This window comes from Haliaeetus leucocephalus, unplaced genomic scaffold (assembly GCF_000737465.1).
Source record: "Haliaeetus leucocephalus isolate CR32 unplaced genomic scaffold, Haliaeetus_leucocephalus-4.0 Scaffold2, whole genome shotgun sequence".
Lineage (NCBI taxonomy): Eukaryota > Metazoa > Chordata > Aves > Accipitriformes > Accipitridae > Haliaeetus > Haliaeetus leucocephalus.
The window spans coordinates 14,661,755-14,687,989 of record NW_010972438.1 but is presented as its reverse complement, the minus strand read 5'-3'; the positions used below and the strand labels follow the sequence as shown (position 1 = coordinate 14,687,989).

Here is a 26,235-nt window from a genome sequence, read left to right as displayed (position 1 = left end):
TATAAATACTAATGCTGTGGCCTTAGGGCTCCACATTCTTAGTTAATTAACCACAAACATTTGTGAATTTACACGAAGCTTTTAATTCTGAACTTTACTAGAAAGCAAGTCTCCATTGCCTGAAGCTTTGTCTATAAAATCCCTTTGGTCCACATACTTCTATACACACCGACTGAGAAGGAATACGTAGGAAAGAAAACAGCCAAAACATCTTTTATGCAGAGCTATAGACCACTGGTCTTTAAAGAGATAATCAAAGTTGAATGCACACAGATTAGACTACCAATAACCTTGTTTGTAAAAAAGCAGGGATGGGGGAAAGGTGTGAGGGGGGTATCCATAACAACATTAAATCTCATATTATGTGAGCTCAAAGCACAGAATTCCGCAGAAAACATGATAAACTAAGATCCAAATCCTGCATCTACATTGGGCAAGGAAGCCAGAAAGAATTTCCATCACGTATCTCAAATCACAGAGATCAATGCTCGATCTGTTCCTCAATCCATATGAACAACTTGGACAGTTAAGGTTAAGATCCTAAGATATCTTAAATCAGCACAGTTCTGAATAACACTAATACATATAATCTCCTGAAGAATGAATACCTAATTTGGATGTTCAAGGCATGTGCAGGCATTTAATTTTATTTAAATATTCACCTTTCAACATGAAAGAGCACAAGTATTAATAACAGTCAAAGACTATTACATGAAGTTAACCTGTATTTTTGTTTGTTTATATTTTTCTAATACCTACACTTCATTTATGGTAACAACTTATTAATGAAATGCACTTAAAACAACTCTTTTTACCCATTACTATGCCACAGAGGAACAAAGTTAGGATTACATTTCCAGAAATAAAGCTTAAATGAAAATTTAACCACATGAACTAATTGTACCTCCAAAAAAAAAGTTAAACTTAACTAATGCCTGCCATCAGAGGCATACGTTAAATACAACAGAAAGAAATTTTAAAAAATCTGCTTGATTTTTATTGTTGAACTTTCCCCTCTTCCTTTTAATCTAGAACATATACTGTTTCATATTTGAAAGTAACATCTATTTTTTATATTTGACAATTCCTGCCAGAGATGGCATTGGTGATTTCAGAATTGTCCTATGAATAACCATTTTTACAAATAATATTGAAATACACTCTCAACATTCAACTTCTGTTGAGCAAACACTCTTTCATTCAATAAAGGCAATTTATGCATGCGAATAGGCACTGTCAGGCAGCCACTTTAACATCAATACTAGGAAACAGAGATAGATGCTAGCACTAATTACAGAGATCTGTTAAAGGAGGTAGGAAATCACTACCCCTCAAGCATAGCCTTGTGCACCAGACCAAAACAGTAATCATGATTCATCTTTCATATGTTGTTAATCAATGCACACATGGTCCTAATTTCATGCTCCCATGAGGCAAACTGAAGGGACAATTGTTTTTGAACTCTAACATCAAGATGAATAATCAATGTTTATCATACTCACTGCTCAGTAAACTAAAAGCTTTATATTTGACATCTGCTCTTTTCGTTTTAAAGCTTTCTTGATGCTTTCAACCAACTTAAAGTATTTTCTGTTTCTACAATCATCAGTAAAAAGATTAATTATCTGTACTGTTTATACGCCTGCATTTTGGATTGCTTCCAGCAAAATATAACAAAATACATAATCCATGCTAATGTTTGCAATATAACTTCTGTGTACTCCACTGACTGCAGAATGAATTCTAAACCCTGGGTGGATGGGTTTGTACTGTTACTACTATATCCTTGGTGTAACTGACAATTCCAAACATAAATTTTCTTCAGATTTGGCTTTATATATATGTATTTATGTTCCTGCACTGCATGCACAAATTATGGGAAAAACATTTTAAAGAAACATCTCAGTGACACTGCAGAAGTAAGTTTTAATAAAAGTGAATTCAAGGAGCAATAGCCTTCTCTGTGCCTATTTCATATTTGAAACAGGGACCTAGATTCTTAAAAACTTTTTTTTTAAGCTCTTTTAATAAGTTGGTATCTTTTGTGTTTCTTCTTATGTAAGCAACATAATGATTTACAAGAAATCATTGTTGCTATTTATTTACTTTTTCACTGCTTCATCTTTAGAGCCACTGCACCTAAATTCAGCCACAGAGGAGCTGAATATGTCTTCATAGCATTGCATCTTGAATTTGACCTGAGATATGAAAGATAAAGCACTGGTTTTACTTCACTATAAAATATGTATTGGGGGGGGGGGAAGAAAACCATCATTTTTGAGCATGAAGGAGCTTCATGATCCATCCAACCCCTGGTTATCCTCTTGTTATACAAGCTGGTTAGCTGATTCTTCCCCAACACATCCTTGTCAAGAGCAGCCTGACGTGTTCAAGGATCCCAATTTTTCTTCTACCTTACTTGTGAAAATTCAATGGTCAATCTCCAGGTGTTAGCACATTACTTGTACACAATTGTCCCTTTCAGACAGAGTATTAGGTTGCCTGGTAGATCAATTAGGCCCTTCCTCTGAACTGGAAGAACCTTTGTTTCATGTGAACATACTTAATGCTTTGACTTTCTCAGCACAGCTCAGCCTTCCAGGGAGTAAGTAGATGCCTGGTGACCTGAGGCAGGCACAATACGCTTCCCTTTGTTTAAAACTGTCAGGCACGTTCACATTTAGCATATTGCTTCTCCATCTCCCAGAATACAGCTTATTACCCCAATTTAAGCCCTGTAACTTGGAAAAACATTATGAAGCATCCGTACTAGCCTTTTTAAAAAAATGTTCTACCTTAAGCAGCAGTCAAAATCTTCTAAGAAGTCAAAAATTCAAAACCAGTACTGTATAGATGCCTCAGACACTGTGCGTTATAATCCAGGTACATCATCAACAACAAAAAAACTACTTTACATAAGAATCTGGGAGGCAAAACATGCAAAACTTACTTTCCTAAACCAAACCCAAGGAACTCATACTCCATTTGTATAAGAATTGTCCTGACCTTTTGTGATCATTAAATATCTCATTTTTTCACAAAATGACAACATTATCCATGGTTTCATGGCTGACTTCCCACACAGGTAATTACATTTTGTCTGAACAAATTCTTCTGCCATTTCAACTAGACATGGTTTTCTCAAGTTCCTCCTGTCATGAAAGGATATTGAATTGAACAGCTGCTGACTTAAATCCTGTCCTTAAACGTACACATGTATACTCGTATGCCAGCTAGCTTCATGGGGGTCTTTTCAGATTTTTGGGGTCAAACATGCTGACTGAAGATCACAAATTGCAGTGTATCCTATCTAAAAAAAAAAAACTAACAAAAACAACAACAACAAACCAGTAGAAATGTCTTTTCATTATGCCTCATTCCCAGCTATTTTAGTTTCTATTTAAAAAAGGCAACATGGAAGGTTACCTTACACATTAGTCAGTCTAATAAAGAGGTAAGAAATCATTGTAATGAAGAAATACTACAAAAAATATTTACAGCATGACTCTTCAGTATGCAACATGGCTTCACCCAGCTGTTCACTGAATGTATGTCAACTTGTTTACTTTAAGGAACAGACAGTCCTGAAAGCCACAATTTAACAACAATAGAAGCAAGTTTAATCTATACTGTTTGCCACCTACTGTGAAAATCTGAAGTCTCTGAGTCAAACCCAGGAATTCAATGCAGCAAAGCATGGAAGAAAAAGGGTACCAGCTCTTATTGCTCTCATGCAATTTACAAGTTTGCCTAAGCAGTTTTCTGTAGTTTGCCTGTCACAATTTTTTTCCAACTTCCTTGTGTGAATAATGTTTGGTAAATTAAAAGCCTTCTAAAAAAAACAAACAAAAAGCCCCCCCAAAATCAACAGAATAAATATTTTCAAACAATGCACATTTCCCACAAACTTTACTGAAACTTGCCTAGTATAAGGATATTTGGACAAAAGCCAAAAGTGTGTAGTTAAACCAGTGTTCTCTTAACTCTGGGACATGACCCCTGGCAGGAGAATTGCAGAAAAGACGAGGTGTTTGGGAAGGGGAGGGGGAAGAAAAGCAATGCCAAGACAGGTGCACGAATGGTGATTGTGACTGCAAAGGAAGGGTGGTAGAAATGGTAAAGTTGTTTCTAGAGGAACCCAAGACAAATTAGTTTGAGAAGCACTGACTTATGCTATAAACAACAAATAAATAGAATAATTTACAACTGAAATAATGGAGGAGAAATTAATGAAGCCTGTTATGCATGCTTACTGCTTAACATACAACACAGCATACTGTAAGATGAACAAGCTAGCTAATTATTCCACTCAAATTAAAGAATATATTTCTTCTTATGGTGGGATGTTATCTACAACTTCAGTAAGCCTACAGGGTCCCACACTTAAGAGGAACAATTGCACAGGCACTGAATTTTAGCTTATGCCCAAGCACTTCTAAACTAACCTGTCTAGGAAACAACTAAACCATATATTTTCATTCATTTAATTGACTGTCCACTTAATGTGCAAACATGCAGAGCCATAAGCTGAGAGGCACAGTCTTTCTCTCGATGTTCAAAGAAAGTTAGAAGACAATCAAGAAAAGGTATCAAGAGGTGACTGACGCTTGAGAGAACAATGGATATATATTGTTTATATTAATATGTATATAATATGTATGGATATATTCATTCATTCATTTTGCTTACCACATTAAGAAATGATGTAGCTTTCAGAGGAGAGGGCATCAGGGAAAAAGGAAAGCAAGTAAGAACAATACTTCAGAGCTACAAATTTTATCTTTCAAGATTTTATGCACATAAAGGTTTGCTGCTTCTCCTAAATCAGTAAGTACTTGCAAGCCAGCCAGATCCAAAAAGAAAGTTTTTTCCTTTAAAGCTGAGCATATGCAATGGCACCTGGAGAACAACTAAAGGAACTTATTTCCAAAATCATAAATGGTTCACTAATAATGTTCTGCTGCCAGATTCCTACCTTTCAAATTGGAAACTCCTAGCACAAGCTCTTTGTTTGATCCCAGGTTTCATCCAAAGAAACAAAAAAGCTGTAAAAGCAACTAGGACTGACTTTGTAGGTTCAGTTTTAAGCTTCAGCCAGAACACAATTCAGAGTTACAACTATTTCAGGGTGGGTTTTTTTGCTCTTGGCTTCTCAATCTAATGCCAAAGTGCACACACACCCCCCCTAAGAATTCTGAAGGAAACTGTCATCAAATGTGGATTAACTGCTTTATTCATAACTGTTCTACCTAAAAAATTCTAATCTGAAATTTACTGCATTTTTGGAGATTCTCATTGCAAACAAACTTAGAGCAAGCAGACTGGAGATACTCCATTTGCAGTACAGGGTGAGTTTACCCGATCTGTAACTTGTGAAAATGGTAAGAACAGCTGCTTGCAAGGAAATCTTTAGAGCAGAACATCACATAAAGGCTGGAATGTGAAAAATTGGACATAGCACATCTATTTTTTGTGCATATTCACACAGTATCTTCCCCAATCCTAATCCTTGTCCTGTATTATCTGAAAGTCACTGAAATTCTTTAAGAGCTTTGCAGTCAGAAAATATGAAATGCATATTCTTAGAAACTTAATTTTAATTCTTACTTACACGAATGAAACATAGAGGGACAACTAAGGAAAGTACTACATATTCACAGGAGCTCATGAATGTAAAGGAAACTAACGCACATTGGCTTTGTAGAACCAACATGTAAACAGACCAAAGTTTTGGTTTTGGAGGATATGGAGGCAAGGTAATTTAGCAATAACTCCACTTTACTGATTAGAGTGCCACAGAACGCATAAAACTTTTAAAGTAGATAGGTTTTGGGATTGTTCCATCTTAATCCCTCCCTTTGAAGTAATGCAATTATTTTGGACATAAAAACCTATTCTTAGGGATTTAGAAACACACAACTGTACTCATCCATAAGATTTTAAAACTGAGAATTCGTAAGCAGTATGGTTCAGTTCCAGGAACAATCAATTATTTGCTTGCCAAAATCCCATGTTCCAGCTTTAAAGAATCTTTCACCATTCCCCCAACAGTATTTTTAATACCTCACATGAAACTTGTTTTTGCAGGAGATGAAGTAAAAAACAAAACAAAACAAAACAAAAAAAACTTTCTTTAAAATGATACAAGCATCAAGCATCTCTTCCCAAAGTTACCATCCTTGTGAGCTACATAACTTAAAAAGGCTCAGGCAATGAGAATCTGGGACTTTAAATGTGATAGGCATCTACTCAGTATCAATGCAAAGGTATCTTTCGAATTAAGTTCAATATCATGAGGGACATAAGAATAACATACCAAGAAGCACCACATTTATTCCATATACAGCCATGTTATACAATCCCCTCACCAAAAGTGAGGGGCAGATTGCTATAGTTTCAGAATAGACTGGCATGATGACTGTATCAGACTTTTTTAATCTGGATTGGGAAAAAAAAAAAAAACACCAGCAAAAACAGAGGGACCATTATGTCAAACACAATGGCTAAAAATACTTTTTGGTTCGAAGAAAAGTTCTTGTGCATCAACTATGCTAATAAAATAAATTACCTTTCCCTATAAATCTGCCCCTAGGAAGCAATCAAGTATTCCTCCCTTTCTTCCTTTCAGAAAGTTAATGGACAAGCTGCATAAGCTGGCTTCCTGCAGAGTTAGAAACAAGTCTCAGTTATGTTGCCCTTCCTTCTAACGGTGTTAAAGCTATGGGCTTTGGTTCCTTCACTGCTACCCATTGTTACTCCCACCTCCCCGAGACAAGCATGCCAGCAGAGATTCTTACTGCTGAACTATGCGCTTTTAGCAAATAAATTTCATTTTAGAGCCTCCATCTAGTCCTGGTCCACAGGGAAGATGAAAATTACTCCCACAGCTTAAGCAGTAATACATCAGCAGTGAGGATTAGAAGGTCCAGTGCTTACTATTTACTGATGATCCACATGGCTGAACTTCAGAGACACAGGCAGATACAGATTTAAAGCTTCAACTGCCAGCGAATTTATACACTCCTGGTTACCCTCTATGAAGTACAGTCATCATATTTGCAGCCAAAAAACTCCATTTGGAATGTGTCAGAAATACACACAAAGCTGCACAAACACTTCTGGTCCACCTCAAGGATACTTGGAAGAAACAGTAGTCAAATATTCCAACTATACCGGCCCCTCTCTGCAAGCATACTGGAGCTTCCCCACTTACAGCCATCTAAGTAGGAAAAGTTCCACCAAATGATCATCAACACCATGAATTTGAACACAACACAATAAAACCATCCAAAATACAGCTTTCTGTGGAGACGTTCTTAAGAATGTTTCTGGGAACCTCCAGTCTTGAATTAAGTTTACCTCAGAATTCACCTGATCATCAAGGCTGACTTTCTTCTCCTACGGTTTTGATTTTCACACTCTGCAAATCCATGTATTTTGTCCCTAATTGTTTTCAACCATCTCTTCATACAGAATAGCTTCTGCCATCAAGATTGTTGAGGCTTTTCACAATGAAAAAAGGATGAAGAGAAGACAGAACACTTTCAAATATTCCTGTGTGCTCATCTCTCTTCAGTACTTGGATTTGAAAAGCATTAAGTATTGCTAAATCTTACTGTTGGAAAAAAATCAAGGAAATGTGTGTTTTAAGTCTATCTGTACTGGCAATCTCTTCAGGCATTATGTGCTATCAAGTCCCATGAGGTTTTTAACTACTAAAAAAGGGAACCTAAATACAGTTTTTAAAATAGAGATTTAATGTTTGAAATAGTATTGAAACTCCAGTCTGACTGCATTCAGTTTCCACTAATAAAAGTCACACCCTATGGATATCACACTTTATAACACACTTGAACAAGTAAAACAGTTTAAGAGATGCATTTTTCCTACGTATTTCATGTTAAGTGCTTTTGAAAGTAGGCCAAAGCAAAGGTTACACATTCTATCTGTACAGCACATGGCTAGTTCATAACTGCAATTTTTATACTAATTAATACACTATTTGACATGAATTGTGGTATCTGCTAAAACACTGATACAAACTGTATCACAACCTGCTTGGGCTTTAAATTACTTCACTGGTGCCATTTGCCTAACTACCATTTAAGCTCTTGGAATATTTTCATTCTAAATCTTTCTCATGAAGGATTGTTCTTAGCCAGTTTCTAGAACCTTGGAGCACTTTTTGGTTTTGTATTATTGCTTAAAATTGGATTATCCAAAAAACTACGGCAAAGAAAACCTACGTCTTGGTAACATTTTTCAGTCAAAGCAGCTTTCGTTTAAACGATGAATGTCCATACTCACTAATAAGTAATAAAAGGAAATCACACCTTGGGAAAAATAGCAGGAACCCTAAAATCAAATGCCTGATGCACAAACACAGGCTTGGCATATGGGTCTACCCTCTCATGGCCTACTCTGACAAGATGCAGGAATGGTACAAAGTGCATTTCGCCTCAGGAAAAATACCATTGCTGTGCTGCTCTAAAGAAATTCCTCTGGTTTCCACACAATCAGCACCAACAAGATCCAGACTCATTCCACACTAAGCCCTTACAAGTGAAAGGAACCCAAAGAGAGGACATCCTAAACTGTAATTTCACCTACCTCACTAAAATTGCCAGTAATAAAAAATCATTTTAGAATACTGTATCAAACACATACGCTGTTCAAGTGAAAAAAAAAATCAGCAAAGACATGTATTTTCTTAGATAGCATTTCTATTGCAGGAACACCTGAAAGGTCAAGCTAGACTAGGTGCCAGTATGGAAGAGGCTGTAAGTGATTATCACTATGGCATATTTTATAATGTCCAGTCATAGGCCAGCATGTTCCTGTGGTGTTGCACATACACGTAAGGAGGACAGTGACATTCCTAAAGCCTTTAGATTGAAAAAATTTTCTCAATCTCACTTTCCTTCTCAACTAATTTTCCATGAAACGCCGTAGACATGAAGGACTGACCATTAAAACACACAAACACCTTTTGCATTGTATTTTGAACAGAAGAATCATCTTGTGATTTCTCCCTGTTCAGAGACTTGGGAAACAGATTCATTTCCTGCTTTATCCATACCCTCTATCAACAACTCTGAGGAAGCCATTTAACACCTTTTGTGCTTTAGCCTCTCGTCTGTAAAATGGGATAACAGAATTTCCTTTCCTCCAGTTGTCTATGAAATAATTTCAGATAGCAAAGTACTCAGAGCAAGGACTTCCATTTAGACTGTGTATATAGACACACCACACACTCAGCATAATGAGATGCAGATTTCAGTTCATGTCCTTTGGTGATATTCATAGTAACTAATAAGTTTTACAACAAATCCATAGTTTAAACTTTTCCTCTCTTTAAAAGAGGAATGCTTTGGTTTTACATACAGATTTAATTATTCTTTTAGTCTACACCTCAGATAATAAAACTTTTCCAAACCGCCCAAATTAAGTAATAAATCTTGACCCTATTAAAGGCTTGTTTTTCAGCTTTGCAGGAACACAAAACAGAAAAAATCCCATACACCCAAATAACTTACGTGATGCAGAGTTGATATACAGAAGCTAAGGCTTGACTATAAAAGAAAATAGATGCACAGTTTTCCACATTATAATTTTTGGATTATTTGCTTGAGTTGTTTTGATTAGTAATAAGGTAAGAGGTTAAGTTATTATAACAGTGTAATCAGGGTAACTGCTAATAAGTGCTGATATAAATTTGACAGGAATTATTTGAAACCTAAATTATAATCTGCTAAGGTTTAGGGAAAAAAAAATGTACAAAGTTAATGTGTAAAACATTTAAGGATGAACAAAGGTCACACTTACAGTGGCAATATGCTGAGCTTTCCACAAGGTGATGTTCAAGACATGGAATTACAATCTAGCAGAAACAGGGTGTCAAGTCAGGTAAAATAATCATCTGCTCTGATTTTAGTGACAGGGTATATTAACTTTTCTCTTGATTTTTTAAGTAAATAGTTAGCTTTGTTTCATAATTTTACCATGATTGGACAGAAACCCATCAAGCAAATATAGCAAGTATTATCTGAACCCTCTTTAATCTCTAATCTGATGATCTTCATTCCTCCAGCCCAGATCCTCCAAGTTATGACACACACCAAATTCACTGCTTACCCATGTTCTGTAAAACAATCAATAAAAAGCTTCAGAACAGTTTTCTCTGTTTACAAACACACCCGTGCCACATCCAGGTATACACACTCCCAGAAGGAAAGTAACCATACTAGACTTTTATTACTTCCTTTTGAACACTACCATGAATTCCTTTTTCCTTCCATCTCTAACTTACTCAAAGCATAAAATAAAATATAATTAATTAGTTGAAAATGGAAGAATTCAAATGAAAATTATCAGCCAGATTTAGTGTTCACATGGCCACTACATGGTACCATTTTCTTCTCATATGCTCTTCTCACATAATTTTCCTCAAAATAATGCGGATAAGCTGGTTTGCACTGAAAAAGTTAAACACATCTTTCATTAAATGACACCCACCTTTCATTAAATGAATTTTAATCAGTCTTATACAGTATCTGTAAAAAAAAAATTAACACTTCTGCCTTTGCTACATATCTTTTAAAGAAAGAAATACACAATTGTTTCCAAACTTTTATAACCACATATTAATGCACAACAGTATGAAAATGAAAAATTGAGTATTTCAGGATGTTAATAGATGCTGAACATAAAAATGTAGAACTTTTTTCCACCAATTATAATGTCCCCTAGACAAACACATCCATTTAAAATGTATAATTATTTTAAATGCTTTAAATACTTTAAAATGTAGAGCTATTCAAGTACTACTTAACACATGAAAAATATACAAAAACTTCAGTCTGACTGGTTGAAGTTCTATTAATAAAGTTACAATCCATGGATCTCACACTTTATAATACATTTGAAAAGGAGACAACTTGAAGAAATCCATTAAGCTAGAACATAATCATCACATAGGAGTTCACACTCTTAAAAAACCAACCCATTACAACTACAAAGGTCTGAGACTTTGAAGCAGTTTGGCCATCGTACAGTAACTCATCAAATTGCTGTTCACTTGGCATGTACAGATATTTACCTGAAAATAAATTACTACTATTCTTTCTGCCTTGAAAAGGTTAAGGGATCAATATTGAAATACAGAAAGTATGAGAAATAAAATAAGTAGTATCTTTACATATAATACTATAAAGCAAAAAGAAATGTTTGAAAGAGATTATACTCTTCTTAAATAAAATACTTCTATTACATTGATATTCACAGTGATTTTTCTGAAATCAGACACTTTTGCCCTAGACCATAAGATTGAAGCGATTTGAAATGGAAATATTTCCTGTCCACTCACTGCCAGTTTCTGTTCCCAGAGTGATACAACAGATGACATCCAGTACAATAAATTCTTTTATTAACCATAAATTTGAGACTGCTTTAGGGATTTGAAGTGTTCAGTTTCATGCTGAAAAAATGTAATGTTATCCACAGACCATCAGCATGTGTAACAAAAACAGAGCCACAGGTTACGCGACTTTGATCAAATTATGAAAAAAATTCTTTTGAATTTAAAAATACTTGAAAAAACATTTACAATAATTTTTTAACCTCTTATTTTTAAAGAGACACAAACTAATTGATCTTTTTCTGTAGGGAACAATCCCTTCTAACAAAAAAGTCTCTATACAGGAAGTCAATACCATGAACAAGTGTCCTTCTAGTAGTCAGCTTACTTAAGAAGCCAGAACTGCAACCTAAATTCTAAGAGCTTAAGCATTTAAATACACAGATTATAAAATTAAATTGAACCTGTATTTCTCTCAAACTTTTACTTGACTTCCTTTTATCAAAGTTAAACTGAATATATAAATAGCTAATCCTAAAACATTGAACAGGAAGATAAATACAATACAGAATATAAAACCCTTTCAGTTTAAACCTTCATCTCTATTAAAATAAAATTACATTACTGTAGTAAATTGAGAAGTAGATCCAAAGGCCAGCAAGTTTCACCTGCAATATAAATGATAACTTACAACAGGAATACTACTTGGACGTGATTGTAAAATATAAACATGGAAACATTTTTTTTTTCTGTTGCAAAAAAATCTAACCATATTGGGGGAGGAGGGGGGAAATCACACCTGTAACTACAAATCAACTTTCTACATATAAGCATGCAAATAAACTACTGGAGTTTACATATTGGTAACTCCTTTGGTTGAATGGTAAATAACAAACAGTAACTAAAACATACGTACCAAAGGTAATGTGGCTACACTGAACATTAGTCATCCTTATCTATCAGCATTGTTAGATGATACTGGGCATTATTCTATCACTTTTTTTGTGGCTTTGATGCCTACATTTACTGCCAGAATGTAATAAAAAGGAAGTTCTGTCCCTGCAGCTCATTCTTTAGTGTGCTGAATGTCCCATTTTCAAACCTCTGCATGACATTTCACGGCTAGTGGTCCTTACTGAAAGACAACCCCAAAAGTGAATGGCATGATTAGTGAATTACTCTTACAAATGCAACTATATGGAGCAACCTAAGCTATCCCAACTAGCATTATTCCAAACTAATGAATAAAAGATAAAGGTTTTGTTTCCATTGATGTTCTGAAGAAGCATGGAATAATAACTTTTCACCTGTTAAGGATCAGGCTGAGTTAGGTGTTTGTTTTGTCTTTTTGATTATTTTAACTTTTTTTGTGGTTAACCTATTACTCCTGTCAGAAGGTAAACTAAGGTAAAGATAATTATTAAACATCACCAACATAATTTGCTGAAAAAATTTAAACAATAAAGCAAAGCTGTAACTATTTTGGAATAGATCATGTTACTGATCCTTTGAAAAATATCTCAGCTAAATATTTTGCATTATATAACAAAAAAAGCAAAACATTAGATATTCTTTTATAACAAAAGCACCAGGCTATGCATCTGGCCCTTTCTTCTTTTAGGGCTGTTAATACATGCCTTGTGAAGCAGTATCAGGAGGCCTCAGATAAAATTCTGATGCAATAAATAAAATCAAAGCTCTTCATAATGGGGAATAATCCTTAACCAGGCTCCGTAACTACACAAATTTGCTCATAGATACTGTACTAATAGGAGATGCTCTCTTCAGAGCAAGATAAGGAATAGAGAGAGTTATGTAGGCCTAGTGGGTCATTCTGCAATTTTAGTGGTAATCTGCCCAAATTCCATTCACAAACTATAGGCTGTATAGTGAAGTCCCTGCCTCGGGTTACAAATGAATACACTACTCTTCATTTCCTAGCAGGAAGGGTTGTATAGCGTTACCGTGCACTCTGTGTTCCCCTACAGAGCTGGCTGCATTTCAACAGACGCTGAAGTGATTTCTGAAACCTTATCATCTTGTTTGTGAAAAATTCACTGTTTAAGAAATCTTCACATGAAAAATCTTGCATAATTTAGACTTTAAAGCTTCATATATGCTCAGCATACTAACATTAAACTCTTTTGATGAGATACTTTTTTTTAAAGTTATCTAAGTTAAAACACCTCAAGAGTGGGAATTTTAAAAGTACCTGAATAGTTACATGGAACATTGACTTAATCACGAAATTAGCGTAGGGATTTCCTGACTCCCCTGTCCAGTCCTTGGCTCTTCCTTCATGCTGTAGTTCACCACATCTAAACATATACTTAACATAACTTCATGGGGACCTCATTTTATCCATGTCATTGAAATTACCCCAGTTGTGAAAAGAAAAAAAAAAAATCGGGATACTTTCAATTCACCCTGTTTTAATAGTGTGATTTACAATGCAGCTCACAACCAGGTGCATTAAAACAGGTGGGGAGGAAAGGGCAAACAGCAACACCAAAGTGGGAGGAAGCAGATGGGAGTGAAAATTTCACTAACCAGTTTCACTGCTGAGTCAATATAAAATGTAACTACACCCTGAGCCACAAAAGAGAACAAATCCCATTGAAAGTTAATAGGAGTTAGGGCACTCCATTCTCTTTCAGAATCCCACTCCAAGCTTCTAAGGATCCACTCACACTTACAGGGTGAAGCTTAAATCACCCATTTATACTGCATATCTCTAAGACTTCAAGGGGTAGCCCAGCACCAGCTTGAAAACTTTGCTAAAAAGGTTTGCAATTCAATAACACCCCCTTCCCACACTGTATTTAAAGCTCATTCAGACAGAGCAGTCTTTATGCTCGGAGTAAATTGCACAACTTACCAGTTCCAACTTCCATCCTCATTTTGTTACTACTGCCTATAAACAGGGGCAAGCCCAGACAGGTGGGTAACATTGATCCCCATAGGAACTGGAGGAATATGAAGCGGTGCACACATGCTTTACGAGGGGTTTAAGACAAGATACAAACTGGCACCTGAACAGCTCAGACAGGGAAAAGGGATGGAATTCTTCATTGTCTGGGCAGCTGTACCCAAAGTTACTCTGGTACATCAAAAAAAAAAAACAAAAAAACTATCCCTAAGGGCCTGGTTGTAAAGGAAGTTATTACTATGTGATAAACTAAGATGTAACTTCACAGCACACTACTTACTCTATGACAACATACTATACAGGCTGTTCCAGCACACACCTACGCAACACTGAGATTGAAGATAGCTATTATCAAGAAAGCCTAAGCATTAGAAGTTGCCATGCTAGCAAACTGCTCTGCTGCGGATCAGCCACGAGCACAAGTATGATGCCCCACTAACAGCTGTCCTGCTTCTGGTATTCAGGCTGTTGGCTCACAGCTGGTCCAGCTGTCTGCAGCACTGCCCTGTGCTGAGAACATGCACCAAAAAACTCCCCACACGGGCCGTTACCGTGGAAGTGAACTGCATTCTGAACTTGCATCCTCGTTTACTGGGTAGTAATACGGCCATATACACAAAGAAGTAGCCAGATAAGAGGCCTGTTTTTCAAGTGTGCAAAGCACCCAGCTTTTACAGCTGTTTAGTGATAGGTAATCACAAAGCATCGAGACATGCTCGATGGTATAAAAATCATGCTTGAGGTATAAAAGTCAAAATCCCATCAAAACGGAAGTCACAGTTTTGCCAGTAATTTTAACAGGTATGATTTTAGCTCTTTAAAGAGAGCAAAAAACCCAACAAACAACAGAAAAGAAACGATTCAACAAAACCCTTAGTATTCTGTGTTTAAAAGGAAAACAGATTGGGGTGTTTCCACAAGTAGATGACAAATAGAAGCCTGCATATAGTTTGTTTAAATCATTGTATAAAATAAAAAGATAATGTGACTATTAAAAGTCTCTAAAGTTGTATTTTTTTATGCTTTCTGATTCCAGGCCAGTCACACCTGGAATACATATGTTTAACTGAGCAGCTGATAGCTTCTAGTTTTAACAATTTAGAAGATTTACTGTTTGGACCTAAACATTCTCATATTATGCCTTCCTACTAGCTAAGCTAAATTCACACATAATTTTAACCTGCATTATTTAAGAAGAAATAGAATAAAATCATTCTCTTTCAGCCTGTAAAATTAAAATTATAAAAAGGGGACATTTACAAATCAGATTACTCTTTGGAATTTGATATGCAAATAGATGAAACTGAATTTCACTATAGATACAAACAAAAAAAAATTCTTTTCATGAATCCCAAAATCTAACCAAATAGCTCGTTTTAATCTTGGAGTTCTACAACTTTAAAAGAAAATACTAGAAACATACTTTTCTTTTTTATGTTATAAACACAAAACTCAAGAAAATAGGTTTATTTTGTAAAGGTAGAGTGTATTTTAAGTGACAATATTATGAGTTTGGGATTCCCATGGAGGACTAAAATCCTCCATTTGAAAATACAAAGCACAATTAATTAGAAAACACAGTTTGAGTGAAAAGTATTCTTGCAAAGAGTTCTTAGAAAGGATCACCTTGAATGTGTTTGATGCTGAGGAGACGCCATAACTTTTCTTCACACAAAAGCAGTCATCAACAGAGCACAACCAGATGTTAAGTTTTCTTTTCTTAGTTTCTGTAAACCTCTGTGACCTCCCTCAAATTAAAAAAGGGAATAGCATTTTTAAAGCCACAGGAGCTATCATTAGTGAAGCATTCTAAGGATTTTCATTAATTCATAGCCAGCCAACCAGGAATTTTCCCACAGCCGTATACAAAAAAAGTCAGAGAAGTCACTGATTGCTTGGTTGGATTTGAATGTAGTCAGAAGTAAGATCAGAAATATCTAGTCCCTCCCACTGATATAAGAGTGAAGAACATAGGGAAGGTCAGAAATTAAAATCCAAGCCTGCCCACCAACCACGAGGAAAATCCAGCATTGCCAATATTACAGTGGGTATAAAAAATGGTTATTACATACAATTCTGTAAGGTAAGAGAATCATATAGACAGATCAGTAGAAATCAATTATTTGGAAACCTTTAAACACAGAACGTGCAGTTCCCAGCAGAACTGCATGCCTATCATCTTCTCTGCATAGCAGCCTCAAGACTTAGATCGATGTTGTCTAGTTGTTAGTGTAATACCCACCGTTTATAGCAACTTACGACCTGATACACACATTTAGTTGGAGCCCTTTGAACTGTGCATGCTCCTCATTTGTCCCTTATAGTTTCTGTCAACCCAAGGTTCCAGCACAGAAGGAGCTTGTACTTTAAATGTTAGACCATCAGAATACAAAGGTTACAGAAAACGGAAGAATGCATTTCAGCAGCACTTCCCTTGAAGACGTTACAATGACCTCTGCATTACTGTGACACATTATGCTCTGCACAGCATTTGTAAAGGAAAAGGAAAAAGCCAGGTACAGACTCAAAGACTACTGGCTTGCAGACTCAATGCTGCCAACAAGAAGGTGCATCTGTCAACACAGAGGTCACCATTTCACAGCCACCTCTGTACACTGTCAGATCACCAAGTGGTGCAAATTTGATTCAGATCAGTCATGGACACACAAGTGTAATTCTGTTGAATTAACCAGAATATACATTTCAGAGTTTGTGCTTTCAGGCCTGCAAGAAGAGATGGGATACCTGATCCAGCATGAAATCTCCTAGGACAAAGCCACCTCTCACATTTATTTGGGCACATTAGAATAAGCAGCATGAGTGATGTGGCCCAAAGCCAGATTTACTGTCTTGCTGAATAACAGCCCAAGATCAGATCTGTAAGTGTAAGAAAAACAAAGGGTGCTCATGCACCTACATCTTTACACTTAAGAGGCAACATGAACAAAGATCATAACACGCATTTAAGATTGCTATGACACATGTTCCATATGTTCAATATCCATTTATGTACTACTGATAGATTTTGACACTTAATTGAAAATGTTGCTCACTTGTCTTGTAGCCAGAATCAATGTGTTTTTCATGCAGTAGGTGAGCTATTGGTCTTTTTCCTCCTACCTTCCCTAGAAGTGCATGGCCTTCTCCCAAAAGGTCTTGATGGCTATTCAGAGGTACAGTGTCCTACCAGTGAAATGAAAGAGCAAGCATTCTTTGGTCATCTAAAAGAAAGCAATCCCTACCCCTTACCTTCTGCACCATGCACACCCGCAGGTTGATACTTAAATTAATCTTGTTGTACTCCTTATTTCATCTCTACATAAACCTACTCAAAAGCTTTTGCTAGCCATGATTCCAGCCTTAATTACTGATAACATACTAAGAAAAGGATTTCATATTCAACTCTTTTAACCTGGTCGTGATAGACTAAGGAACTCATCTAGGGTCAGTAATGGATTGTTTAACTCGGGTTGAAAGAAGAACAGAGGAGTTTAATGTACTGGATAGCTCTGGCAGGAGCAGACAACTACTTTTCTAAGCCAATAAGAGGAATTCATCCACCTGTTCGAAGACATTCATCATCTACTCCCTAAAGAGCCTACCAAGGAATGCAGGGGGCTTAAAAAGTACAGAAACAGCAACTTACGATGTGTCCTTTACCAGAATCTAACAGCATTTTGAGTTTCAAATGTGTGAAAAATCCTCATCACCAGCCAAGAGATGAGGAAAAACATGGGTGATCATTGAACAGGTTACCAGATTAGGATGCAGACACTTCCTAGCCACAAAACTAGCTCCTTTTGCTATCCCCTTACTACCTGAATGGTGCACCAAGAACAGAATACCAAGAGGCAGTGTTCTGTCATACCCATGGGACTTTTGCACCATTATCAGCACAAGGAATAATAAAACGGGATGTCTGGAACAATTCTTCAAAGCCAATAGTGATATAACACTGTAACAGCCTTTGAGTGAGACAGAATTCCAAAGAATATAGTATCTCCTGAAACATGTGCTCATGCTTGCTAAACCTCTAATCCAAGCTTTTAATTATTTTTAATAATCAAGTCAAACGTTGAGAGAACAAATCCCTACCTGCACATTTAATTTCCCTCACGCTCTTGGAATCTATCCATGCAGTGGTGAGAGGTGACAGGAGGACTAGAACAATGATGCAACTTGCACACGTGGTTTCATGTACCATTACTTACAATACCTTTTAAAACGTTGTTATTAACAGAAGAACCTTCTTGCTAATCTGCAGTTTTCCTTATCTTGGTCTGGAATCTGCTTCTGTGAAGCTTCCTCAGTGGGTTCCTGAAGTTTGTTGGTTTGGTTTTTTTTAAAAACAAGTCACTGAAATTTGTTCTTAGAACATCCTCCAGTTGACCTGTCCAAGTGACCTGTTCTAGAACTTATTCCAGAACCACGAACTGTGCCTCATCTCTGTTTTTTACCATGACGGGCTCCTCTGGTGCTGTTTCCCTCTCTTCTCCCTCCAACCCTGCTCTGTTAGGAAGAAGCAGTGCATTTGGACAGTATCTCCTAGAGCTATTTGACTGATACTACCAAACAGAACAGGCCTGATGACCTGAGCAGTTAACGCACCAGCTATCAGCTTGCCTTCTGAGAGCTGGTGGCAAATGAAGCAATTTGTACGACAGAAAGCCTGGCAAGCAGAGACCCATTGAAAGCCGGTGCCACTAGAAGACTTAGCAAAAACTCAAACACTGATACAGAGTCATCAGATGTACCTCTGCTGCAAAGCTGGTTACGCCAAGCCCTTTTCAAAAGCAAAACTCAGGGCCTTATCCATACACATGGCCAAGAAATTCTGTTCAAAGTGGGTTTAAGCCAGATGTAAAAACACTGCTGATAGGAGAAAACAAAAAACAGTTAAGAACCTGCAGTTATAAATTATTTATGAACTTTAGAACATACAGCATTAAGAATTCATGTATTTATTAGAAATAGGTTTACTGATAGTCTTCTGAGTTTTGGTGGCAAACAGGAAGTAATTTCTAAGATGGAACACTTGATATACATAGACCCAGAGAAAACTGGACAGCCACTGTAGTTTATTAAGAAATATTTCTTAACTGTACTTTCCTCTGTTCCTTAATATTTATTGTCTACACAGTTTCAGTCACTTCCAAAAATAACTTCTGCTTGTTTTATACCAGTATGCCCATTTGGTAAGGGGCATCTTCTCCAATCCATGGAGGTCACCAATACTTTTTTTAAATCCAGGAATGATGTCTTAGATATGATGTTGAAAGTACAATTTATTAAGTAAAAACAGGTTCAGGCATGTTAAAATACAAATGTATACCCTGGCTCAGCTGGCAGAATTTTGGATAATCAAAGTGATAATATATATGTTTCTGTTAAATAAATATTGCAGTAAAACTACAGAAATGAATCTATGCATTACTGGCATAAGCCTGTATGATAGCATATTTCCATACATTCTGTATGGCATGTCTAAATATTTTGATGGTTTTAATATTTTGTACCAGCTGTGGAAACTGGTTTGCTGCTAGGTAACTGTAAAAGTGAGATCTGGTAAATAGTCATTAGAAATCTTATACTAACACTATGATTGAAACAATAGACAAAAGTGTAGCCAAGCAATTAACTAGTAGAGGTAGTTACTCATAAGTTTTACATTCTTTGCTCTTATGACTAGATGTTCCTGTACACTAGATGAAAACAATGTTGAAACTGACCACATGTGATTGAAACTGCGTTAAGCTTCAAAATCAAAGAACAAGGACAAGAATAAAGACTTCAACGACAGCCAACAAGAACTTCAAATGGGTTGGTGGTCACAAAAGCAGCCCTTCGACTCAAATGGATCCTTCATTGAGCATGATCGGATGTAGGCAGTACGATGTTAATCAGTTGCAATCACTTTCATGTGTATGTATACTATTCTGATTAATATGCAATTAGTTTTTCTATATAACCTGTTTGTGCTAAAGCTGTGGCATGCACGCTAGGTGGAACTATCCCCCGTGCATCCAGCACTGCGATAAAGAATGGCTGCTTTCTAAAACTCCAAAATGAGTCTTAGAGAGTTTCTTCGACTGGCTTTTCGGTATCATGTATTCACTACTTTAGTAAGTATATATCTGGTTAAAGACTTTCTGAGAAAATCATGTAGGAGTTTTGGGTGTCAAGATGGGTGACTCCAGTTGAGGAGAGCTGGAAAAGACAAACAGCTGGACAATGTAACAATTGTCATATACTATATGCATAAAAGGATAAAATTATTTTTCAAGGTTGCACTTCAATTTTGATCGTTAAAAAGTCTCACATTACCATAATCTAAAATTAAGTACTCATATATACTGATCTAGCCATAGTTCCTTATTTTAAGTTATTGTAACTTGCACTTCCATAAAATATTTTTTCATAATATAGGGAGAAGGATATAACAAATAAACATCCATGTATTTTTGATATAACTTTTAAGTGTTTTTCTAGGTGTGATGTACTTAGGCATAATGTTCATTTTTAAATGTAAAAACAACACATCGTATAGAAACATCAGCATTAACCTAAAGTTTCAGAAAAAATGTATTTCAAATACACTTTATTATATTGGTAGCAGTATATATAAAAACAAAGCAATATACTTTAAAACTAAAAAATATTGTTACTTTTAAAAATGGTATTCAAGCTTAACCATTCTCCGGTAATACTTCAAACTCCTCTTACCTTATTTGCTTCTAAAAAAACATACTAAATTTATGGGTAAAATTCCGCCTTTGAGCAGAATTAAGCAGGCAAGTTCACATCAAAGCTTTGTTTCATCATCTTTAGACTGATCTGTTGGAAAAGACAGCTGGTCCTTATTAAACACCCTTTAAACGTTGCAGTTTTAATTAAGTAACATCCATGTTATATTAACATTACCAAATAATTAACTAAAGAAAAGCTAGCATCATCTAATCATGACTGCTTAACATCTTTTCACCAGTGGACTATAAAGTATTAATCTATTAAAGCAGAACTTGTTCTCAAATAAGTGTCTCAAGATTTTAAATTAACAATTCTGATACAGTAGTTACTACACTCCTACTTACTCAAAAGCAGATTTTGCAGGGAGTGCAGTTCAACATCTAAACTAAGGGACACGATCTAGAGAGGAAATTAATCAAATCTGTAACAGTCCTAAGAGACTTCAGCTGCACAAACATTGTTAAGTCAACAGCTTATGAATTAGCATCATATTCAAATTGCCCAATTTCACACAAACATACAAGGAAATATTTTAGTTGTTAATAGTGAGAGTCAGTTTCAATTACATAAGCAGGCTTATGTTTCCTTAATTTTCTTCTCTAGGTTGTGTGTTTGAATGGTCATTCTGAAAAAGCAGCATTTAAACTGTTCCCTCATAGTTCCTGAGGAAACATTCATCTGCTTATTTAAATACTAACATACTTAAGCTACTTGCATTTTTAAATTAACTTAAATAGGCAGACGGTCATCAACACTTCTTGACACTGGAGTAAAAATGTGGTCACATTCTCTGCTACATTACTTGGTAAATGAAACTAAAAAAAAAAACAACCCCAAACCAAACCTTGGAGTGATCTTGAAGCCAAATTCTAAGCTAAACAAAAGTAATACAGATGCTTACCTGCTTGACTGACCATGCTTGCAAAGCCTTGCACTCAACATGTTGCATTGTATCTAATCAGAGAAACGCACTAAGCTTCAAATGACACATCTAATCAATTCTAAAATGCTATCACATTGTTCTATATGCCAGTGGAAAGGAATCTATTGATTCTAAAAATTCAGAAAAAACAGAGGATACAGAACTGCTGGCATCTGGTCTGCAGAGCTTTCAACCAACTCTGGAACTGGTCTATAGATTAAAGAACCCCCTGATGGCAAACATTAACACCTTCCACCATGCTTCATCTTAGGTCTGTCTTCTGCTCAATACCCTTTAAAATTTTTAAATACTCTGCAGGAGAAAATCTGATTTTTTTAACTGTTGGAAAATAATAAGAAATAAAGGCAGGAATTCAAACTCTGGTAAATTATTTCTTACCATTTTACAGGGTATTCTTCCTCCTAAATAAAGTTCCCAAAACTTATATTCAGCTGGGAAAATTACTTCAGTATGACTTCGCTCTGTGCTAAGAAAAATCCTAGCTGAAGAGAAGAATGAGTGTGTGTTGGGAGGGATGCTTGAGGAGATAAATGTACGGACATAGCAGCATAAGCCTGAAGCATAACGAGACAGGCACAGCTCCTTATAGTGGAACGGTAGGAAATGGGGATCTTCAGAGTCTCTGCTATGAAAGAGAAAAGGAAACAGAAAGCTCCTTAAATAAAGAGCATAGAAGATGACACAGGGAGAGTTTCAGGGGAGGATGCACGGGAACAGAGACCCCAGTATGTCTGATAAGCTTTGCTTAGCAGAGCAAAGGAAGGTACAACTCTCTGCTAACAAAAGGGGGCGAGGGGGATGTTTGCTAAAATGCTGTATTATTTATTCTCTCTCATCATACAGTCTCATTAAATTTAAGCTTTATACTGAACACGGTTCAGTGCCAGGAACTTCAGAGGAATTAAACATATGAAAAAAATTACTCATGTGTGTAGTCCCATTAGAATCTACAAAACAACTTGAGAGTAAAGTTGCTCATGTGTTTAACACCGAATAAATGAATCTGAAATACATTCAAATCATCATCAGAGCCCAAGTCCATCTTCTCTGCACAGCTCATGGCTTGTTTATAGGATGAAAAAAAATCTGAGACTCCTTTTCCAGAATAGCTCCCCATGTGGACATACTTATTCTAGATTAAAAGAGGCCCTTCCCTGATTTTTTTTTTCTGGATAAAGGTATGCATATGATGTAGTAAGACCATCCATATGGAAAGCTACTTTGCAGTACTGTTTTGCTTTAAGCAAACACTCTACCTTAATCTGAAATAATATTAAGTGTACGAATACATTGAAATTTCTGTTAAACATCAATGAAAGAAATTTAAGACTCAGCAAAGTCAATCCAAATTCTAAAATCCTGGACCCATTGAAATCACTGATAATTCTTAGCAACAGTAATGTTAAGTTACTTGTCCTAATATCAACTGCTTTCCTGCTGCAGACGTACGTTGAACTTGCAAGACAAATGCCAAAGTATTACTAGAGAAGGCGATTAATACAGGCATATATTTTGCAATGGAAGTTGTAAAAAAAAAAAAAAAATCACATCTAAAGACTTTAGTTTTGAAAACTTTAGCTATTAAGAATAATTTCAGGAGCTATGAATCAAAACATCAAATACTCCCTCATCACATTCTTTTAACCAGTAGTCCAGTAATATGCTCTCATCAAGTCAAGCTTTTACTGCCACAAAATATTGAGGAAACTTAAAATTGTATTTTGTAGAGCGAAAGGAAGATGAGCATTTACTTGTATAAATGTACCAAGATGGAACACAGATTTTCAAAAACAACACTCTAACAATAAAAAAAGATTCATCAGGGGTGGGAAGTGCACCACACACAGTTTCAGCAGAGGAAAATATCCAACATGTGTGCGTATCTAGATGTACATACAAACACCCAGCTATCAACATTTTATTTCTCCTTAAACAGCTGTTAAAAGTTAACTGATCTTTTTCTAGGTTGTTTATTTATGCCATTGAGAATTACTTCAAGTGCTTCATTTACTGCAATCTAGACGTTTTACTTTCTCTATAAACAGGATTTTAAGATTTATTCATACCCTTAGCATACATTAATTAGACACAACTTACAAATAACCTGCAATAAGAATATCTATTTGAATAGGATACAATTACTTCAGGGCTTGTGTCTTTTCAATCAGTCAGTGTCCCTGCAGTGTTTAGAGTGGCAGAGGGGAAGTGGCCTGTGGTTAAACAGAGGAAATACCAAGGAATTTTAATAGAGCAAATAGTCTCTTTACTTCCTACAGGGTACTACTTCAAAGGCAACCCTGCTCCAGAGCAGACAATGTGTTAGAGGGGCCATCAGTCATTTAATAGTATGTCAAGTCTACTCAAAACTTACATGCAGACCAAGATAAATACCACATTAACTGAGACGATGGGTACCATCCTGCAGTCATTACTCTAATAAACGCTGCCCGGCCTGGATTATGTAGGTTATCATAAGCGAGATTGGCAAAATCAGACTATGAAATTATAACTAAACAATCAGACAAGATAGGTAATAAATTGGCTAGGGAGATCTGAACTTGAAGCTGAGAATACAATGAAAACAGAAACTAGTACAAACAGTTAATAAGCTAAAATATTACATTTGTTGTGAGCAATAAAGACAAAGGGGGGTTTATGCTAATTGGAAAGAGTGTATTTTTTACTGATCTAAAAGCCAGTCAAAATAATGATATTAACAGAATTATATTGTGGCATATTGAGCTTTAATACACACAGTGACCTTCATTATGTAAGGAAAAATAAATCCAATACAAACTGCATCTGCATATTTCTGTAAACGTCTAAATACACTAATCGAACATTATGACTTTTAATAGTGATAAGTTACTTAATAGCTGATGCAAAACTCGACAGAAATATACACAGTGGTCGATATGAGCCTGTGGAGTATCCTGCCTAAGTCTGGTGAAACATACAATAGACAAACCGAGCCAAAACATTTTATTCCTAATTCTCAGTTAAAAAGACCTAATGGGGAAGTCCAAACCTTCAACAGTTCCATCCAACACAAAGATTTAGGTCTTAAGCTTTACCAGGGTTTGAAGTTTGTTTTTCCACACTCCTCTTTAACACATTTTCCCAATGCTTTCACCTTTCTAAACTATGCCCTACAAACTTCTGAACCGTGTGTTGCTGTAACGTTCTCAAAGGATCTGATCTGAAACCAAGAAAATCCTTAGTGACAGTCCAACAAAAAGGAAAAGCAATGAAAGTCAGTCGTGTTCCCCCCAGTGTTCCTGGATCACCACGCTTCAACTAAATTTGTAACTGGACATCAGGAGAAAGGAAAAAAAACAGAACAGAACACAGAACTCCAAAGTTACGGAAAAATATCAAGAAAGGAAAAGCAATCCAGGAAAGTCTGACAGCGAAACGCACCAGAAAGAGGAACAAAAGGCAAGGACCAGTAACAAAACGCTTGTCACCTTCCTCCCCCCTTCCCCCTCCCGTCAATTTCCTACATCCTCTGTATAATGATCAGGCCTGAAGCTAAGACCCCAAGCCGGCCTCGAATCATTAAAATAACAAAGCCCAAGCGATCGCTTTTATCCTTCTGGCAGCGCAGGTCGACTTCAGGCAGGGGAGAGCGCAGGCGGCAACAGACCTGTCGAGGAGCGAGTGACTCCTTCGCACTCCCTGCTTACAGGATGCCTCCCTCCCCCAGGAGAGGGACCAATAAATATCCCTTCCCGGGAAATGCCACCCTCTCCCCCGGCCGCAAGCTAACTACCAGACGCGGAGCGCTGGAGCTGCTTTATTAGTTGCAGAAGACGTTTTTCCCCCTCCACGGCAGCCCGCTCCCTCCTCGCACGCCCGGGGAAGCGCCGGCCCCACCTGTCCCGCTCACACGGCCGCTCGCCCGCGGGACAGCGCCCCAGACCCCCGGTCCCAAAACGCTCAGCATCGCCCCTTCGAACGCGGCAGTTCGCAAAACGCCCCGCTCCGCGGACCCGCCCGCCCGCCCGCGAGTGGAACGGAGCGGCAACTCCGCTTCGCTCTACTCACCCTCCCTCCGCACGCATCGCCCGCCGGCCCCCTCCTGCCGCTGCCTCCTCCGGCGGCCCCAGCGAGCTGGTGGCCACCGAAACAGGCGACGAGCGCCAAGAGGAAGGAGCCGAGCTTCAGCCCAGGTGCCATGGTCTGCAGCGAGCCCAGCAGCGCCGGAGAACGGAGGCGGCCCGCCGGCACCGGCGGGGGGGAGCGCAGGGCGGCTGCTGC

The 26,235-nt window shown here is 37.0% G+C and overlaps 1 protein-coding gene across 1 annotated transcript in view; it reads right to left on the bottom strand.

The window, feature by feature from the left end:
* IL17RD (interleukin 17 receptor D) overlaps positions 1-26,158 on the bottom strand; it is a 50,944-nt gene extending 24,786 nt beyond the window's left edge. Inside the window, exon 1 of the mRNA XM_010572563.1 lies at positions 26,023-26,158. Coding sequence (XP_010570865.1) covers positions 26,023-26,154 — 132 coding nt within the window. The 5' untranslated portion in view covers positions 26,155-26,158. The remainder of the gene's footprint in view (positions 1-26,022) is intronic.
* Between the last annotated feature and the right edge of the window lie 77 nt (positions 26,159-26,235).